At 42.8% G+C, this 17,500-nt stretch overlaps 3 protein-coding genes across 3 annotated transcripts in view; all 3 read right to left on the reverse strand.

Moving 5' to 3' along the window:
* The window catches only part of srebf2 (sterol regulatory element binding transcription factor 2), a 32,220-nt gene extending 22,239 nt beyond the window's left edge, over positions 1–9,981 (reverse strand). Inside the window, exons 1-2 of the mRNA XM_063218687.1 lie at positions 9,695–9,981; positions 1,167–1,817 (exon numbers count right to left, since the gene is read on the reverse strand). Coding sequence (XP_063074757.1) covers positions 1,167–1,817; positions 9,695–9,785 — 742 coding nt within the window. The 5' untranslated portion in view covers positions 9,786–9,981. The remainder of the gene's footprint in view (positions 1–1,166; positions 1,818–9,694) is intronic.
* A 1,052-nt stretch (positions 9,982–11,033) lies between these two features.
* LOC134463627 (uncharacterized) lies at positions 11,034–14,335 on the reverse strand. Its single transcript, XM_063216816.1, has 2 exons — positions 14,179–14,335; positions 11,034–13,631 (listed from the first exon to the last, which is right to left on the reverse strand). The coding sequence occupies exons 1-2, from the start codon at positions 14,198–14,200 to the stop codon at positions 11,683–11,685; spliced, it is 1,971 nt and encodes a 656-aa protein (XP_063072886.1). The 5' UTR covers positions 14,201–14,335; the 3' UTR covers positions 11,034–11,682.
* Positions 14,336–16,146: 1,811 nt separating this feature from the next.
* LOC134463636 (coiled-coil domain-containing protein 134-like) overlaps positions 16,147–17,500 on the reverse strand; it is a 7,985-nt gene continuing 6,631 nt past the window's right edge. The window contains exon 7 of the mRNA XM_063216827.1: positions 16,147–17,387. Within this exon, the coding sequence (XP_063072897.1) occupies positions 17,262–17,387 (126 nt within the window). The 3' untranslated portion in view covers positions 16,147–17,261. The remainder of the gene's footprint in view (positions 17,388–17,500) is intronic.

Here is a 17,500-nt window from a genome sequence, read left to right on the forward strand (position 1 = left end):
GACGCGAGTATACGGAGTATACCCACTTCTAAATTTCAGGCATTTCAGTATACCCACTTACAATTGATTGATCCATTATTTTGAATAGCACAAATATATACAGTATACCCACTTCAAAAAAATGCTCAAATATACAGTATACCCACCATAAAAAAGTAGACTACACCACTGGCCGTAGGAGCGATGCATCAATACATATGGATTATTATTTACACCCTCAGTTTGCCCAGCTCTGCCCCAGAAGCATGGCATGGGCTCACACACCAACTAAATTAAGCATGGAATTAAAACCGGTCTTGATTCTACTAATCACATGAAGACTGTATGTGGCAGATTTTGTGTCTGATTTTTTTTGACCAAGGTCAGCAGCATTAACTGGGTATGGGCCGGGTGTATAAATTCAGATGAATACTTTGGTTGTGATTCTGCTACGGGTAATAACGTGAAGATTTTACGAGGTAGGTTGTGTGTCTCAATAATTGCACAGGAAAGATGCATCGCAGTCTTTGACTAAGATCTTCTTTTTGTATTTATTTTAAAGTTGCTAGCGGCCTTTCTGTTTCAGTTATTCAGCTGCTAAGAACAGAAAATAAATGTAAAATGAATAAGTTGAAGAGAGAAAGAAGTTGTGATCCATCTTTCCTTTCAAATCCACTGGACATGCACCATGGGAGAGAGCACTGTGTTCTAGTAGTAAGAATTACTTGATTGAATGCATACAGGGGGAAATACTGTAAGAAATGTGAAAAGTTTGTTTCCAAAATGCAATAAAGAACAATTTTAAAAAAAATCTTTTTAAGGCATCACTGTGGCAGTTAGAATTTGGTTAATGTTTGGATACTTCTTTTCCCGAAGTGCTACAACAAAAAAGAAGTTTTACCAGTCTTGACTGAAAAACACAATAACAACAAATGTTTTCAATATTTTTGAAAATAGATATATATCCTTTTGGACACAAACTCAAAGTCAGCAGCATGACAAATGGGTCAATGAGGTTTTAGTAATGGCGCACGTCAGGGTGGTGCAACAACAGCTAATGCCACTATTGTATGGATTATAAAATGTTTTTGTTTGTTTTTAGTGGATTACCTAGGATTCATTTTGATCATCGTATCATAATTACCAATCACCAATGAATTAATGGGCATTAGCTGTGATTGTACCACCTGAAAAAAAAACGTCATTGACTCTAACATGAACACAATTCTCACCCTGAAATCCCTGCGTAGGGCTCTGGTGGCAGATCACGGGGTGGTTCTGGATGAAGCGCGACTGGTTGGGGGCCGAGGTGATCATGACCGTCTGCGTGTGCGTGTTGACGGGCAGCGCCTGGCTGTGCACGGCCAGCGGCTGCGTCTGCATGGGGAAGCTCTGAGTCTGCACGGGGAAGCTCTGCGTGTGCATGGTGAGTGCCTGCGTCTGCACCTGCATGGCCTGCTGCATGGTGGCCTGTTGCGCTTGAATGGACTGCACGTGCTGCTGCTGGTGTGTGGGCCGCGGCTGCAGCAAGGGCGGCGTGCGCATCTGCGTCTGCACGGCGGTCACCGTCTGGACTGGTGTTTGGGGAGGCGTGAGGGGGAGAACGTGGGCCACGGGGGCTGGGGCGGCTGCCAGTGTGGTGGTGGTGGTGGTGGTGGTGGTGGGGCCGACGACTGCTGGACTGGCCTGGAAGGCGGCCGTCTGGGGGGTCTGGGGGGCCACGGCGGCGGTGGGAACGGTGGCAGTAGCTGGGGCTGGGCGAGGGGTGGCGGTGCCCATCTGGTCCTCAAAGAGGTCAGGGAAGTCCCCCACCTGGTTGCTGACAAACTGGAGCATCTCTGCCGGGACAAAACAAGATAATGAATTATTGTGGCCACGTTTTCATTGTGTTTTTAATTGCAAAATAAAGTTCTGTGGAGTTCACAGCGCACTTTCATTTAATTCTGAATCGTGAAGTGTTTACATAATGTTTTCAAAGTGGAATTGAGTTTTATTTGGAACTAAATTGAGATAATTCAGAATTAAATGTCTCATGTCAATAAGGCTAATGACAATGACAATAATACTATACAATGACTATACACAATGATGAAACAAAAAAACAAAACAAAGACAAATAAAAAACAAGATAGCCAGAGCCCAAAGTGAGGATGATGTGTTCTTGAGGAAGTGACCTTGACCTTGATCTAGATCTAGATATTGTTCTACCATAAGTCCTGGTACACAGAAACTGAGAAAGCATTGACAGCAGAGACTTTGAAATTCCTCCCCTTTCCCCTTTCCCCTACTTACCTACAGAACCTGTTTGTGCATTTAACTTAGTGTTCTTCACCTAGCTAGTGCCATTGGTGCAATTCTTTAAATAACTATGACGACGAATGCATTCAAATACACCCATTAAATAAGTTTTGATGTTCTCCTAAATTGAATTTTGGGCCAGTGAAATGACCCATGTAAATTGTGTTTATGTAGATGACTATCTTGCTTTTGTTGCTGGTTTAAATACATTTAAGACGACCACATGGAATGTTTCCCAATCTTTGCCTTTATTTGTGAAAGGACAGTGAAGTGATAGACAGGAAGCGAATGGGGAGAGAGAGACGGGGAAGGGTCGGCAAAAGACCCAGGCCGGAATCGAACCCGGGTCGCCGCCGGCATAGCAGTGCTGTACCCCACCGCCCGAGCCACGGCAGGGCCAACCACAAGGAATATTTGACAACTCCATGTAGCCAGCGTGAGGAATGTCTAGGGCGGCCATGGTGTTATACGGCCACATAGTGCCCATCTGTTAATGTGTCCGTGGCAGCGTGTTTGAATATACACACTCTTGTGCCCATTGCCACAGCCATAAAACCACCAGCGGGCAACTCCTCTCCTGTTTTAATGGGCCGCATTCATCATGGCCAGGTAGCGCTCGACTGGAAACCAGATGCGAACAAAAACACACCCATGGGCTTCAATAAAGAAGAGCATTTAACAACTTTATGTAAAAAAAAGAAAAAGAAAAACGGGCAGGAAATGTACACAAGCAGCCAGCAGAAGCTGTCTCGGACATGTTTAAAGATTAAGCCGACACTTCTCGTTCAAATAAAGGAGTGTGTGGCGGTTAAGGAAACTCTCAGAAGCTCCCCTGGTCTCTCTCTCTCTCTCTCTCTCTCTCTCTCTCTCTCTCTCTCTCTCTCTCTCTCTCTCTCTCTCTCTCTCTCTCTCTCTCTCTCTCTCTCTCTCTCTCTCTCTCTCTCTCTCTCTCTCGCTCACGTGTACAGCACAGGCTAGGGATGGTGTGACATGACAGCACAGCCGCATAACCGACGAACACCAAAAATGCAGACACACCCCGATTCTCATCCTCATCTCACAGCTCACAGAGAAACTGCCTTCAGCCAAACTCTGACGACAACCCCACTGAACTCAGCTCTGCTCTGCTCTGTGAAACCAGGCCTTGCATGGGCTTGATGACTAGATGCAGTTAGCACATGGGTCAAAGACGAGACGTGCATTTTTTTTGTTCCGCACTCATTTAACTATCAAAAAAGTAAATTAATGAATTTTGAATGTTATGCTGATAAACAGCATAGTCTGGTGTCTCATTTCAGTAACATTTAAAGAAAAATAAGTGTGAATGTATGTGTTAAATAATCTCATGAAGTGCAAAAACGTCATTCAGTGTAATGGTCCGAACTTAAAAATCATCAAAACATCCTTGAATATTTATGCAAAATGACGAACAAATTCTTTTTTCACTCTCTGGGCATAATTCTAGAAGTGTTCTTGTTATTGTATCAAAAGCACGTTTCATTACCATTTTGTTTTGATATTCAAATCATCTGGGGACTTTTGTCCGGATTTTCAATTCCTTAGATATCATTCAGTGTAATAAGATCAACATGGTGCTTTTAAATCATAATAAAAAGTGATAGTCACACACAATATGTGACATCATCAAAAGGAACCCTAGGGACCCTTAAGTGATTAGCAAAGGGAGAATCTTGTTCTTCAATAGTCAAAAATTCTGTATTTTTATCTTGTGGTAACACCGTCCACAAAAACAGATGTCATTCAGTGAAATGTCAAAAAACACTTTTATACTCAGATATTCATCCAAACAAGCATATTTTCTAAATAGACATAGTAAACATTGTGGGTCAAAGTCATCGTCTCATGTAGGTGACTAACTGTGTGCTTGTAAAAAGGTAAAAATAAGGTGAAAAGTATTTGGTCGTCCTTCAGTGTAAGAGATGTCATTCAGTGACATGCAGTGTAAGGGCCATTTCATTCAGTGTAATCAGTTCATGGTTGTATATTAAGAATCAAAACGGCAATATAAGTTGCAATATTACTCTAAGATACAATAATATGATGATACTACTTGAAATTATGACTTTTATTGTTATTTCCATTATAACCTTGTTATTGCCATGTAGCATCCATATTACTGAGTAGATTCTGGGATTTTGGAAGTTGTACATGAATTATCAGAACACCCTAAGTCACAATCCCCGAAATATGCAGGTTAACAGACAAAAAAAATCTTTTTTATTGTTTAAGGCCTGGCCTAAGTAGTGCCTACCTCTAAGCTTGTGATCTTGGAAGTTCTTCAAAACACATTTTAATGCCCCAATATTGAGTAAAATACCAATTATTTGACAACATCTATTTCTGTTGTCACTCGTTCAGGACGTTGAGTACTGTAGTATGATGGTAACAATATGCTAGCAATGAAAAGTAGCTGTTTATATAGGCTTTTTTGCCAAGGCATCATTCAGTGTAATAGTTGTGGTCATTCAGTGAAATGCACATTTTTATGTGAAAATAAAGTCAAATTCTTACGAAACTTATTTGTTTAGCACAACAAATGCGGGGGCATACAACAAATGAATAATTGTGCATTTTAAACTGATTTTCTCTTCAGTGGAAAAACTTCTTAAAGCCAAATGGGTGAAATGCACTCGGTGAAAGACAACAAACACTGCAAAAACTATTTGCAAATGCCTTTTACTAGAAATTTTAGGTTTGATGAAGACCTTAAATATAGGCCTTTACTATGGTATGTAGCTTATTTCAGTTTTTTAACGTCATCTATATGTTTTTTGCATTATCAACAGTTTAACACCGTATTACACTGAATGACATTTTATGGGTGAAAATGGGGTAAAATGCATGTTCCTTACTATTTTCTGAACAGAAAATAATAAACTTAATCACTCTACACTCCAATGTACCCAAAAAAGTTGAAGAACGGTGTCAGGGAACAATTTTATTTTTTGGAGTCCTGAAAACCCTGTTTCGTCTTTGACCCACATACACACTTCAACAAAATGACTTAGAACAACTGGTGAACCCATCACCTACTACCAAAATGTTTTGAACTAGGGATGCAAGCGATTAACCGATTAATCGACTTTTGATAGATCAATGCATTAATCGATTAAAAAACATTAATCGCAATTAATCGACAATTCAACTGACAAGAGACCCAGGTGAAATGGACATGTGAAGAGTGTGTGTGAAGAGGGGTGTGACTAGTGGGAATATTTACATCACCTTTGGATTAAAGAATTGAAATAGAATTAATTTAAATGTTGAATTTTATCTCAATTTTGAATTAAAAAAAAATGATTTAGTATTTTTTTTCCAGAGAAACATTGAGATTTCGGGGGGAAAACGCCGCTTATCAATTAATCGTAAGTCGATCGATAAGGCTATCAACTAATGATTAATTAATTAATCGATAATTTGCATCCCTATTTTGAACAAGCCATGCCGTTTAGATCAAATGGAAAACATACTGACAGATGTATTGGTGCAGACTCAAAACAATTGATGACTGATGTTAGTGGGATGGGATGGGATGGAATGGAAATAATTCACTGAGAAATTGCATTCAAATGAAGGGCCATTTTTTTCCTTAATTTTTTTGTTCCATGGCCTGGGAGCAACATGGCATCTTCGTAAGCCCACAATTTGCAAAGAAACTGCCATCAGCCAAACTGTGACTACCTCCTCCTGAATTTCCCCCTGGGGATCAATAAAGTTACTCTACTCTACTACTCTACTCTACTCTACGACTAGCGCTCCGCTCAGCTCAGCTGAGGACTGTGAAAGCGGGCCTTGCATGGGCCTGATAACGAGATGCAATTAGCACACGCACACTTCCTCTTCTGCAAACAGGGTGTCCTTGGAGAGGAGCAGCGAGGCCAGCGGGTTCAGGGACATGCGGCGTCCTGAGCCAGCGTGAGGTGCGATATTACATACATGACATGAGACAGGCTCACTGATAAAGATATTTTACAACTGTGGCCCTGGGCACTGCCGAGTGGTGAAGCCTTCAAGGTTACACACAGAGGGATGATGGAGAGGAAGATTAAAGATGGCATTAGGTAAATATGGTCTGATAAATGTGATGTTCAGCAGGTGGTTGGTAGGAGAGGGTTGAGTCAGTAAGGCGAAGTTAGGAGACCAGTAGGTCGAGAGAGAGAGAGAGAGAGAGAGAGAGAGAGAGAGAGAGAGAGAGAGAGAGAGAGAGAGAGACCCACAAGAACTTTAATAAGGTAGAGGTGAAATAAGACAATATAAAAATGTCCACAAACAATTGTGAGGTAACATAATATAACCGTCTTTGACACTGTGTGTAAGGTGACCCACTGCACTTTTGTTTCGGGGGGTGGAGGCATTTTAAAAGAGATCACTTTCATCTCTGTTAATAGAGGGAGGAACAATACAAAGTATGTGAACTTGCATACTGTCCATTTACAACATAGAGCAGACCAACACAGGATGGATTTTCTCATGCGTAACCTGAGTCATTTGTCTACAGTGGTTCCAAAAAAAAATCTGCCACACCTTAGGGGCGTTATGACGCTGTAGTAAAGAGATGTTTCACAAGTGAATGAGGCATTTTTTCAAGAAAAAAAAAGAAAAGAAAACCACAAGCTAGCTGGACATGGAAATTCACTATTCTGCCCTACGTCTGATAAGAGTAACGATGAAAACTAAGCTTATGTCTCTGTCAAAATGCAAACACATTGCTAAAATACCCATTCTAAAGCAATCAACTTTGAATTGAACCCAACTGCTAAAATTGTCATGACTTAGAAGAAATAATTTGTTACTCAAACACTGAGAATGCTTTAAGTGTGAAACTTTGAAGCTTTTAAGAGGATGCCACTTGCTTCCTGAGGAACAACCTCCAGCAGCGTGCTTCCTGGTTAAACAGAATTTACACACACTACACCCACAAATTATAAACCCATTAACAAATTATAAACATTATTCTGTAATTTCCCGTTTGAAGTTCAAGTTTGCTTCTTGGTCCTTTCCTCTTTTTCTTCCACGGATTGTGTTTCTCTTCAATTGTAAGCTTAAGCTTAAGCTTAAATGTTGTTCTGCATTAAAGTCACATTGTTAAGCTTAAATGTAATACACAAATGTAATAATACACTAAATGAGATGTTTTTGTGGCCATCTATGACTACGATAGTACCCCATCTGAGGAGGAGTAAGAGGATTTTCCCTCCCCATCTTGTACTGTGTACTGTGTCAAAGCTGTGAAAACAAGCTTCCCCACTGAGCAGCACAATACACAGAACAGAAGCATCCTGAGCTAGAGCCCATCTGGGTAGGAGGGCATCACAACCCTGTGTCAACACTGGCCCTCTCGCACTCTCCCTCTGGCTGTCATGAAACACACAAACGCACAGACACGCACACACACATGCACACGCACGCAGTCACACACAAAGGGCACAGCCTTGAACTTAAGCACTGAACCTTGAGCCAAAAAAAAAGAGGATAGAGGGGGTTTGTAGATAGCCTGGGACCATTACCATCATTCTCCCCGCTTCTGTGAGCAGGTCAACTCTTTGGTCTAAAGTTCTAGGCTAAAGGGGATAGATGTTCTTGAACATGCTGGTTTTATAAGTACAGTAAGTAGGTCTGCTGTAGCTAGGTGACAAGGTGGGACGATGCCTCAGCCACCGGATTTCACAATTACATACAGGTACAAACTTGCACACATGCACGTGTGTGTACACACCCCTGACACAGTAGCAAACAGCCCGCTTGGTGCTTTATTGAGGCCACAGTTACTGACCTCTTTGGGGTGGGGTGGGGTGGGGGTGTGAGGGGAATGCTCTGTGCAGCCCCCGGGTCAGAGTCTTGAGGGGCCCCATCATGCATGAGTACAAAGGCATGAAGCCCCCTGAGGGGACGGTGCACAGTGCAGGGAAAGAGGGTTACATAACCAAGGGGCCTTGCAGCACCTTCTGTAGGCCATGGGGGAGTGGAGAACAAAGGAGGACCCCACTAGTGGATCGAAACGTTGCCATTTACTGAGCAAAAAAGTACATTTTTGGAGCTTAGTGCAAACCAAGAATGTAGAACAAAATAAGAAATAGTGAAAACAAAATGGTGCTGTACAATTTCAATACCATTTCTTGGGGAATTATTGCCATACTCAACATCATTCATCCATTACTCTTAAGTCTGCACCGATAAATCTGCCAGTGTATGTGCTTTTTCCATTTGAAATGAATGGCCTGGCTTGTTTAAAACATTTTGGTCATAGGTTATGGGTTAACCAGTTGTTCCAAGCCATTTTCCCTTCCCAACTGAATATGTTCACTGTTTGGAGCTGGAATTTGTTGTGAATGGGACCAACCTAAGCTTCAGACACAAAGGGGTTGCGTAACATCGCTCGGTCAGTAGGCTGGGCAGGCTGTCTCCATCACAACCCCCGGTTGTCCACATTGTACAGAGACAGAGAATCACCACCAATCCCTGGATGTGCCATTCAGTGTCCAATGCTGTTCAAATTGAAATCCGGTGACCCTGGCAGACAATTCTGCACATAAAGCCCCATCTTTTCACGAGCAGCCGGGAGCATGAGTTGTTTTGACAAGTGGAGGACAGCGATGCACTCTTTCCTGTTGACTCGACACTCACTCACTATCGACCCAAAGGTCCTGGCCAAACTAACAAACAATGTCCAGCAGACAAGGCCATTTACAAGCTCAGAGCAACAATTGGTTAAGCATTTATTTATTTCTCTCAAGAAGGGTCATCTAGAAGGCTCAGAAGAAAATAAAAGTTATCTAGTTATCTGTGTGCAACCTGTAGTGTAACTTCTGCAAAAACAAACAAACAATACTTCTCGCTCAAGGAAACATAAGAACACAACTACATTGACTGGCCTCTCCCTCTTTAATACAAAGGATGATACACTGTTCTTCAGAGTGATGTTTTGATGCCAAAGCATCCTTTCTGAAAGAGGTTGAGGACAAGACCTGCATGTACAACATCACATTTGTTCTTTCAAAATTAGTTTATACCTACAGAACCAAAATATTTGATGCTGCACTCCACACAGCAAACTGAAACAAACTAGGTCGTAGGCTACTTAGGAAATATCAAACAAGTAAAAGGAAATTCCCATTTTAGACACGTACAGCGGGAATAAACTCAAAATGTAGGGTAAGTAAAAAAAACACACAAAAAAACTGCAAGCATTTTATTCTGATGAAGCGCAAATAGATGCCACGGAGTTTTGACAGCTATCAAAGCATCCTACTGATATCGTAGAAACCTGAGACAGACCCCCAACATGTAGCACAGTAGCATACACGCGATGTCAAAAACACCGGAGATACAATTTAGGCAACTATCCATTAGTGTGTAGTTTGATTGAAATCAGAAATTATATTTTAAAAAGTCTCACCATCAATGTCTCCCAGTGTGAATTCATCACCAAGTTCTGCTAACGTAGGATCCATGTTTTCCATAGAAGAAATGTACTCTCCTCCGTCCATTCTTACTTTCACGCCTTCCCGGTTTTCACCGGGTATTACGATATTTCTACAATCCTCCCAGGTAGGGTAATAATAAATATTACACCCTAGTGGGTTTATTGGACACTATCAGTAGGAAAACATTGATCATCAAGCGCACCGTTGCTAATTCCTACGTTGATGGTTCCATTTACAAATTGTGAGTAGCCATCTTGTGTTGAGGTGGTGACGTCATTTACAAACACGAGTCTGTCAAGGAATTCGGGATTTGATTGGAGGAAATCTGGCTGTTGTTGTCATAAGACCAGGCACCGCTGACCAATCAAATAGCCCCGTTTGCCGTGGTCCGATAGTACGTCATTGATCAGAAGCTGCTCTTTAATTTGAATAGAGTACGCCCATTATTTTCATAGACTTGTTTATTCATTTAAGTGGCTTTTCCATGGAATACCTTAAAAAAAAACCTATTTCACTTTTATATGAGCAACACGGGCCGTGTCGAGTGCCCTTGCGAACTCGCGAAAGATGTCACTTCAGTGTCGTCAGTCACCTACTTTTGCAGAGGTTATATAATGTCCCCTGCTGGTCCATTTGAGTCAAGACAAGTGCCAGCTTGTCAGTGCATCTGTCTAACTGTGCAGGCTACTGGGCGACCTCTCAGTCTCAACTGCTGTCCTTGGTTTCTGTCCTCATCATATTTCAAAGTAAATAACAATAAAATAACAATTATGAATCATTATACTCTTGCTGCATATTATGATGCAATTATTTTTGCACTATGTGCATAGAGAGCTATGTTTTAAGTTTCTTTTTTCTAATGATTCTTGGGATCAGGTGAGGTCATTGCTGCAAAAAGTTCCCCTTGATGAAGAGTGGGTATGATGATGATGATGATGATGAAACATGAATGACAGACACACATAAGTGAGTGAATTAAATGACCTACCCTCTACTACTACTGTTGCTCCTACTAATATTACTACTACTACTAATAACAATAATTATACCACGCCGCCTGACATAACTTAACAGTAAACACACACACACACACAAGCAGTTAGGTTGCACAGGCACTTTTGCAAAATGCAATTTTACATATAAAAACTAAGTACAAAATAGCAATGTTTAGTTTTGAAAATACTGTTAAACTTTATTGTGCAAATTAAATTCTTGAGTAGTTCTAGTTGAGATAGGAGGAAATAAACAGCACACGTCACAAGGCACACATCTGTTGTACACTTTAACCGTCATGATTGTCTCATAGGTCTCAGCATCAAAAAGCAATTCATTTCCAAAATGTGGCAAAATACCCATTAAATAGGGTACACTTCACTCTACACACTTCACTCAATGATCTTTTTAAAAGAATAATTTGCCTTCAGAAATCTTTCTGTGGTATCAAAAATAGTTCCAATTCTGAAAAGGGAATTCGAAAAAACAAACGAACAAAATGTCTCTTAAACCACATATGGAAAAGAGACGTCAGGTAATTGCAGCTGTTTTGGCCGCAAATGAAAATAACATGTCAGGTCATTGAGTGGTTTGACTTTTCAGGACTTTTTCATCTGTGAAACCTTAGTCTTTGAGTAGTACACTCAAATAAGGTAGAAAAGTGTAGGCTACTATCTGTCAGGTTTAAAATGTGGAGGCTGGTCATATCCATCCATCCATATCCACTTAACCTTATTGCCAGTCCTTTCCATTAATACTGGAAAAAATGTAAATAAATGTTGAGTATTTTTATCTGAGAAATACTGTTAGCTTCATGGTGAAAATACTGCAGTAAAGTGAAACAACAAAACTTATTTTCAAAGATCTATAAGCTTAAGAGTGTAAACGCCATGCTTTTTTGTTAAGTGCTAAAACATTTTCGTCAGCTTCTTTGTTCATCACTGCATTGTCAGTTAAAGGTATTTATTTATTTATTCCAGTAAATCTCATAGGACTTCTTCTCGGTGTAGTTGGCCTCTGCGGTGCCCGTGCCACAGCGCACCTTCTCCTTCACCACCTTCACCACCAGGCCTCCCGCTAGGGCGATGCCAGCTGCTGCCTTCCCGATCTCTGCCACGGCCGTCATGATGCGTGCGGTGGCCCCCATGTTAGCAAACACCTCAGACGCACACACAGCCCCCGATGGAGCTGGTGCTGCCACTGCAGCCGGAGCGCCAACAGCTTGCAGAGCCCCAGATGCACCTCCTGCACAGGCTACTGCCTGTGGACCCGCCACCGCTGAGGTGTTGGCCACCGCCGCTGTTGCTGCAGCCGCCCCTGTGGACATCTCGGCACCTGCGACTGCACTGGCGCCAAGGCCGGCGCTCAGGGCAGCCCCTGCCCCCATGGCACCCCCGACCCCGGCCGCCACCCCCATCACACCTGCCCCGATCACGCTCACCTGCCCCAGGGCCTCCAGGGCAGCCTCTCCAGGGCTCTCTGCTTCAGCCCCGGCTATGGCTCCCACCGAGCCTCCCAACACGCCTCCGGTGGCGGCGCCCAGAGCCACTGCTGTGTTGCCCGTGGCTGCAGCCACTATCGCCCCAACAGCCTTGCCCATTGAAGCTCCTCCGGCCGCCGACATGCCGGCCAGCTGTCCTGCTGCCAGCCCAACCGTGTTGCCCATCACGGAGGCGCCAGCGGCCACGGCGAAGGGTGCGGCGGCTCCGAACACTACCCCCACGGCCATGCCTGTGGCTCCCGCCGCCACCAGGACCTTCACCTTGTCCAGAACCTTCCTGGAGAGCGCGGCCTCCCGTCGTACCCGCGCCAGCGCTGACCTGAAGGACTGGCGATGGCTCTGGCCCCTGGCTCTCCGCCTGGCCCTCCATCTCTGGGTCCTGTCCTGCAACAGGGACCACATATCCATGTTCCTCTCCTCCACCCATCTCTCTTGTCTCCATCTATGCGCCTCCTCCTCCCCTAGTGTCACATCCTCCAGGTCACTCTTCTGGGATCTGCCAGACTGTGGGGCTGTGCCCCACTGTGCTGCTGGCTGCTCTCCCTCCTCCAGGTCCCGTCGCCTCCTCTTCACGACCATCTCCTGCTGGGGAGGCTCCTTGGTGTCTTCAGCGGCGGCCTCCTCCTCCTCCTCTCCTTCTCCCTGCCCCCTCTCCCTCATCAGCCTCTCCTGCTCCTCAAGGATGGCCGCCTCGGCCTCCTGGAACATGGCGCTGGTGTAGCAGCCTCCCCCGTTGGCTTCCACCATCTTCTGGACCTTCTCAAGGAGCACGCGGACCTGCTCTCGGTTGTTTGGGTCGCGGTTGTTGAGCACGTGGTGTCTGCCGCCACACATCTCCAACAGGGCCCTCAGCTCGGCCGAAACGGTGCCTTCCAGGTACTCCTTCAGGGCTCTCCCTTCCAGGTCGTCCCCGCGAGTGAAGAGGATCAGCGTGTGGTGCCGCAGGGCGCCCTCCCCAAACACCTGGGCCATCTCCCTGGCCGCTTTGCCCTCGTCCTCCGTGTAGCGGCCCAAGGGGATCACCAACAGGAAGGCATGGGGCCCCGGGGCCGATAGTGTTACGCACTTGGCTATTTCAGCGTGGACCTGGCCTGCGTCCAGACGCGTGTCACCAAAGCCAGGCATATCGACTACCACCAGCCTCTGTTTTTTGGCTTGTGTATTTTCATCTTCTTCTCCCTTATCTGCCCCTTCCGTCATCTCCACACATCCTTGCTCGCAGACCAAGGTAACGGAGCTGGCGCTAAGCTCTGATGTGAAGATCCTATTGCCAAGAATAGTATTGCCCGAGGCACTCTTTCCAGCGCCAGTCTTTCCAATTAGGACCAGTCTCAACTCTGGCAGGTCAGGTCCCAGTTCGTCCTCTTTCTCACTCTTGGTCTTGTCATCTCCTTTTCCATCTTCAGATTTCCTTTCTGTTGAGCATAACAGTGTGTAACAGAGTGTAAAGTTAACAAACACAGTAAAATGCTCACTTTATCTCTTACAGGTCGTTACATATTATCCTGAATGTAATTTTGACAGTTAAGGTACTGCGCAGCGCCATTGATTCTAAAGCAAAAAGATTACTCAAGACAAGTTGATCTTTATTACTAAATGTTAATCCAATCAATCATCAGAGCAGACTAAGTAGCCTATTAATGTGAGTGTGCCTACTTGCAGAAGTTTACATAATATACCTCAATGTGTTTTCAGTAGGATTCGTGAAGTGAACTGTAACTAGTTGCATAACAGCCCACATAGAAGGCAATATGATAATTTATAAACGATACAATGCTGACAGGTCTACAAACAAAGGTTAGATGATTACGTCTAGTTTAGACTTTAGCTTAACAATAACTGCTGACTAGCCATCTTTGATACAATAGACTGCTGCACAAGCTAGCTCTACTTTCATTTTGAGATAGCGTTCGTGCCCAGAAACAGATGTAAAACGTGGAATAGCTGTAAAGGTTTCTTTACCTGCTTCCTTTGCCTTGGACATGTTTGTCCAGAAGGGCAGCTGGCGTCGAATAACAGCGAAATTCTCTTGTTTGGGTTCGAATGCTAGCCGTAGGAGGCTAATGTCCCAAGTTCACTGTAAACACTAGTGTTTTGAGGGGGAAAAACAGAGGATGCCCGCCAGAGAGCAACTCTCCAGCGCCCCCTCCTGTTAACATCAACATACCAACATAACATTTTGGGAAAGTGACATTTTGTATTGGGCATTCCATTGCATTGCGAAATGCATTTTAAAAGAATGTTCTCAAAATATGTGAACGACATTTGAATTCACACATAGATGATAAGACCTAACAGCCATTTCCAATAATAAAATGCAAAAATAGTGGATACACCATTTTACAATGAAACTCACATATTTTGGCCCTACTTTCCACAAAGAGCAGTGTAAATGAGCATGCTTTTTGACATCACACTTCAGTGATATAGGTTATCTCCTGGTTATAGAGTCAGTAGAAATCTAGCTTACTTGCCAGTCTAAATAGATGCCTCTTATTCTCTGTATCTTGGTTTTCTGGAGATTTTAGCTGTAGCAGAGACTGCATAATACTCCTAAAATCTCTGGCTGTAGGCTATTTCCCACATGATTCATGCACATGTTCATACCTATTTGGGAAAATCATATGGAAGATTATTCACAACAAAGACCTTTACACAAACTGCGATTCATGATGACCAAAAAGAGCTCACTGTTTATTCAGTGAATAACATTCTGAAAATTCTTTTATAGCAGTTTTGAATACATGTATTAATCTCTTCTTTAAATAACAGTCTGATTTACAAAACTTTGAATAAACCTTTGTTTTGGCCTCAATTTATTGACTTATTTGCAATGTTTGTGCAATAAAAATCTAACCCGGCCCTGAAAATGGGATGAAAGGGGGTCACAGTAGCAATTATATCATTTGCATGTTGGCCAAACAAAAACAAACAAAACACAGCAGCATTTAAGGGGAAAAAGTACCATCTTTGAATACAACTATGAAAATCCAGCATCCATTATATTGTGCTAAGGAATTAACTAAATTGAAAAGCTAAAAAGGTTCACATTACAATAAACCTCATTGTGTGAAATGATGTAAACAAGTTCATTGTCTTGTAATGATTTTTGAATAAATCATATTGTAATTTATAGGGGGGTCCAGCAGGTTTTGTATTGTAATCATTTTGTAGCTTTTTTGTGGAGCAACACATTGTCATTTCTTGTAGGAATTCACAGAAGCTGTGTTTAAGGTTGCCACCTTGTGGGTTACAATGGCAGTGAAGACTAAGCATGAGAGGTAAGGTGGTGACAAAAGACTTAAGACAATTTCACAAGAATGAATCGGTGTCATACACTTTTTGGAATTGCTGACCCATTTCTATATTTTCCGCTTCACCGGAACCCAAGCTATTTTTGATCTGAGGAGCCTAGTTGCAGCAGGAACCCACTGCAGTTACTTTACTGAGCCCAGGTGCTCATGAAGAAATGTGTGCACACACACACACACACTGCCCTTGTGTGCAACCTTCACAGAATAACTCCGCGGCAATGTGGTCCAGATAGAAAATGAGTGCATTCACAACTGGTGTTAAATGAGACTGTCAAGTTGAAAAAAAAAAAAAAAGTCAAAAAACAAAAAAAGCCCACGTTAGGGAGAGAAGTAGACCCTGATTGTGGAATATACCAAACATATTTGCAGTCACGAATACATAAATAATTGTTCATCTGGCTATTGCAAACCGTAACTACGCATGTAACTCTGAACCTATTATTGGCAGGTAATCAACATGAATACTTGATTCCTGGACTGTTTCACAGATTCATTTACAAAACTCCTGATTTGAATGATTCAAATTTATGGGGGTTTAAAAATAGGAACTCTTGAGGCTGGCCTGGCCACAGCTTCCAAATTACATTTAGTCTCTGGATTTATTTTTTTCTGAACCTTGCTGAAAAAGTTACTTTTATTTTGCTAATGGCAGCAGAAAACATACAAAAATATCAAAATATCAAACTGGTCCTGAATTTTCAGAGCAAACCGTACCTCTACATCTTGTAACTAGTCATACTCTACAAGTACAATTCATTTGTGATGCTTCATCAGGAAGATAACACATATCATATTACCAGTAACAATGGTTTAAGAAAAAAAAGGCATCCATCAACAATGACATACACGCTCCAGGCAATAAATAAAACAGTGCACATATTCCTGGGAGCAGCTGAAGCATCTTTACATTTCAAACTCAACAAGATGTTTCCCCTCAGAAATGACATTAAAGCAAGTAAAGACAGCCTGCATTACAGTAAAAAAAATCTTGACAATTTGATCATGGAAAAGAAATGAGGTAATGAAATGTTCTTCAGTGTCTTGTAAACGGCATACAGCTGTCAGCACATATTTATCTATCTGTCTGAAGGTAATCATTACGTGTCTCCTCTCCTCGAATATCGCTGTATCTGATGAAATTCCCTCTGGCCATGTAAGCCAATTTATAAAGCTCCAAACTCCAATTTCAGAAGCTCCTACGTTTCTGCATACAGTTCAATTCCTATGCCGAATCGTTCAAAGTATAGATCCCCAAATGCTGATTACACTGACTTAACATGACACTCTCTCGTCGATTCTCAAGTGTGTTTCAGTGTGAAGAAGGCATTGGCAGGCAACAGCAATTAAAACACAGGTGGGTTAAGAAGGACATCATACAAAAAAAGCTTGTCTGCGATGAAAACCCACAAATACACACAGACCCTTGAGAATCGAGGTGATTTAAAACCCCGGGGTGCAACATTCCACCTGCCTGCATCTGAAACAAAAGGATTCGTTTCTGTCTTTTTCGGTCTCTCTGTCTACTCTCAACGCGTGCGCTCTCTTTTCTACGCTCTCTCCAATCCACCCAGGGGCCTGGCACCGCATATGGGATGGGAGGGAGCTATTCGTTTTGCTTTTGCTAGAACATTTTACTCTTTCGCTCTCTTTCTCTTTCGCTCTCTTTTCTCCGATTTCTCTATATTTTTTTCTCACACATGGCATTACACTCACACACACAAAGGTGAAAAGCTAGAGTTCTGTGCGGGAGCGAGAGATCCGAGGGCCTTTCCTAATCTCTTTCCTCTTCTCCTCCTTCCTTCTCCTCTTCTCTTCTTCCCGGAGAACTTTCTGGAAGGCCTCTGCTGTGTGCAACATCTGTAGAAGAAAACGATTGTGATCAACTCCAAAATCAAGACAAATAGGCAAAAAACCCAGTGTATATGGGTGTGCATGTGATGATATAAAGACAATAGGAAAGTACTATATGT

Source organism: Engraulis encrasicolus, chromosome 2 (assembly GCF_034702125.1).
Source record: "Engraulis encrasicolus isolate BLACKSEA-1 chromosome 2, IST_EnEncr_1.0, whole genome shotgun sequence".
NCBI classification, from domain to species: domain Eukaryota; kingdom Metazoa; phylum Chordata; class Actinopteri; order Clupeiformes; family Engraulidae; genus Engraulis; species Engraulis encrasicolus.

Bases quoted from the DNA above. Each gene is read 5' to 3' on its own strand.
- LOC134463627 (XM_063216816.1), bottom strand. From the start codon at position 14,200: ATGTCCAAGGCAAAGGAAGCAG. The intron at 13,632-14,178 runs GTAAAGAAACCT...TATGCTCAACAG, and splicing joins GTCCAAGGCAAAGGAAGCAG to AAAGGAAATCTGAAGATGGA.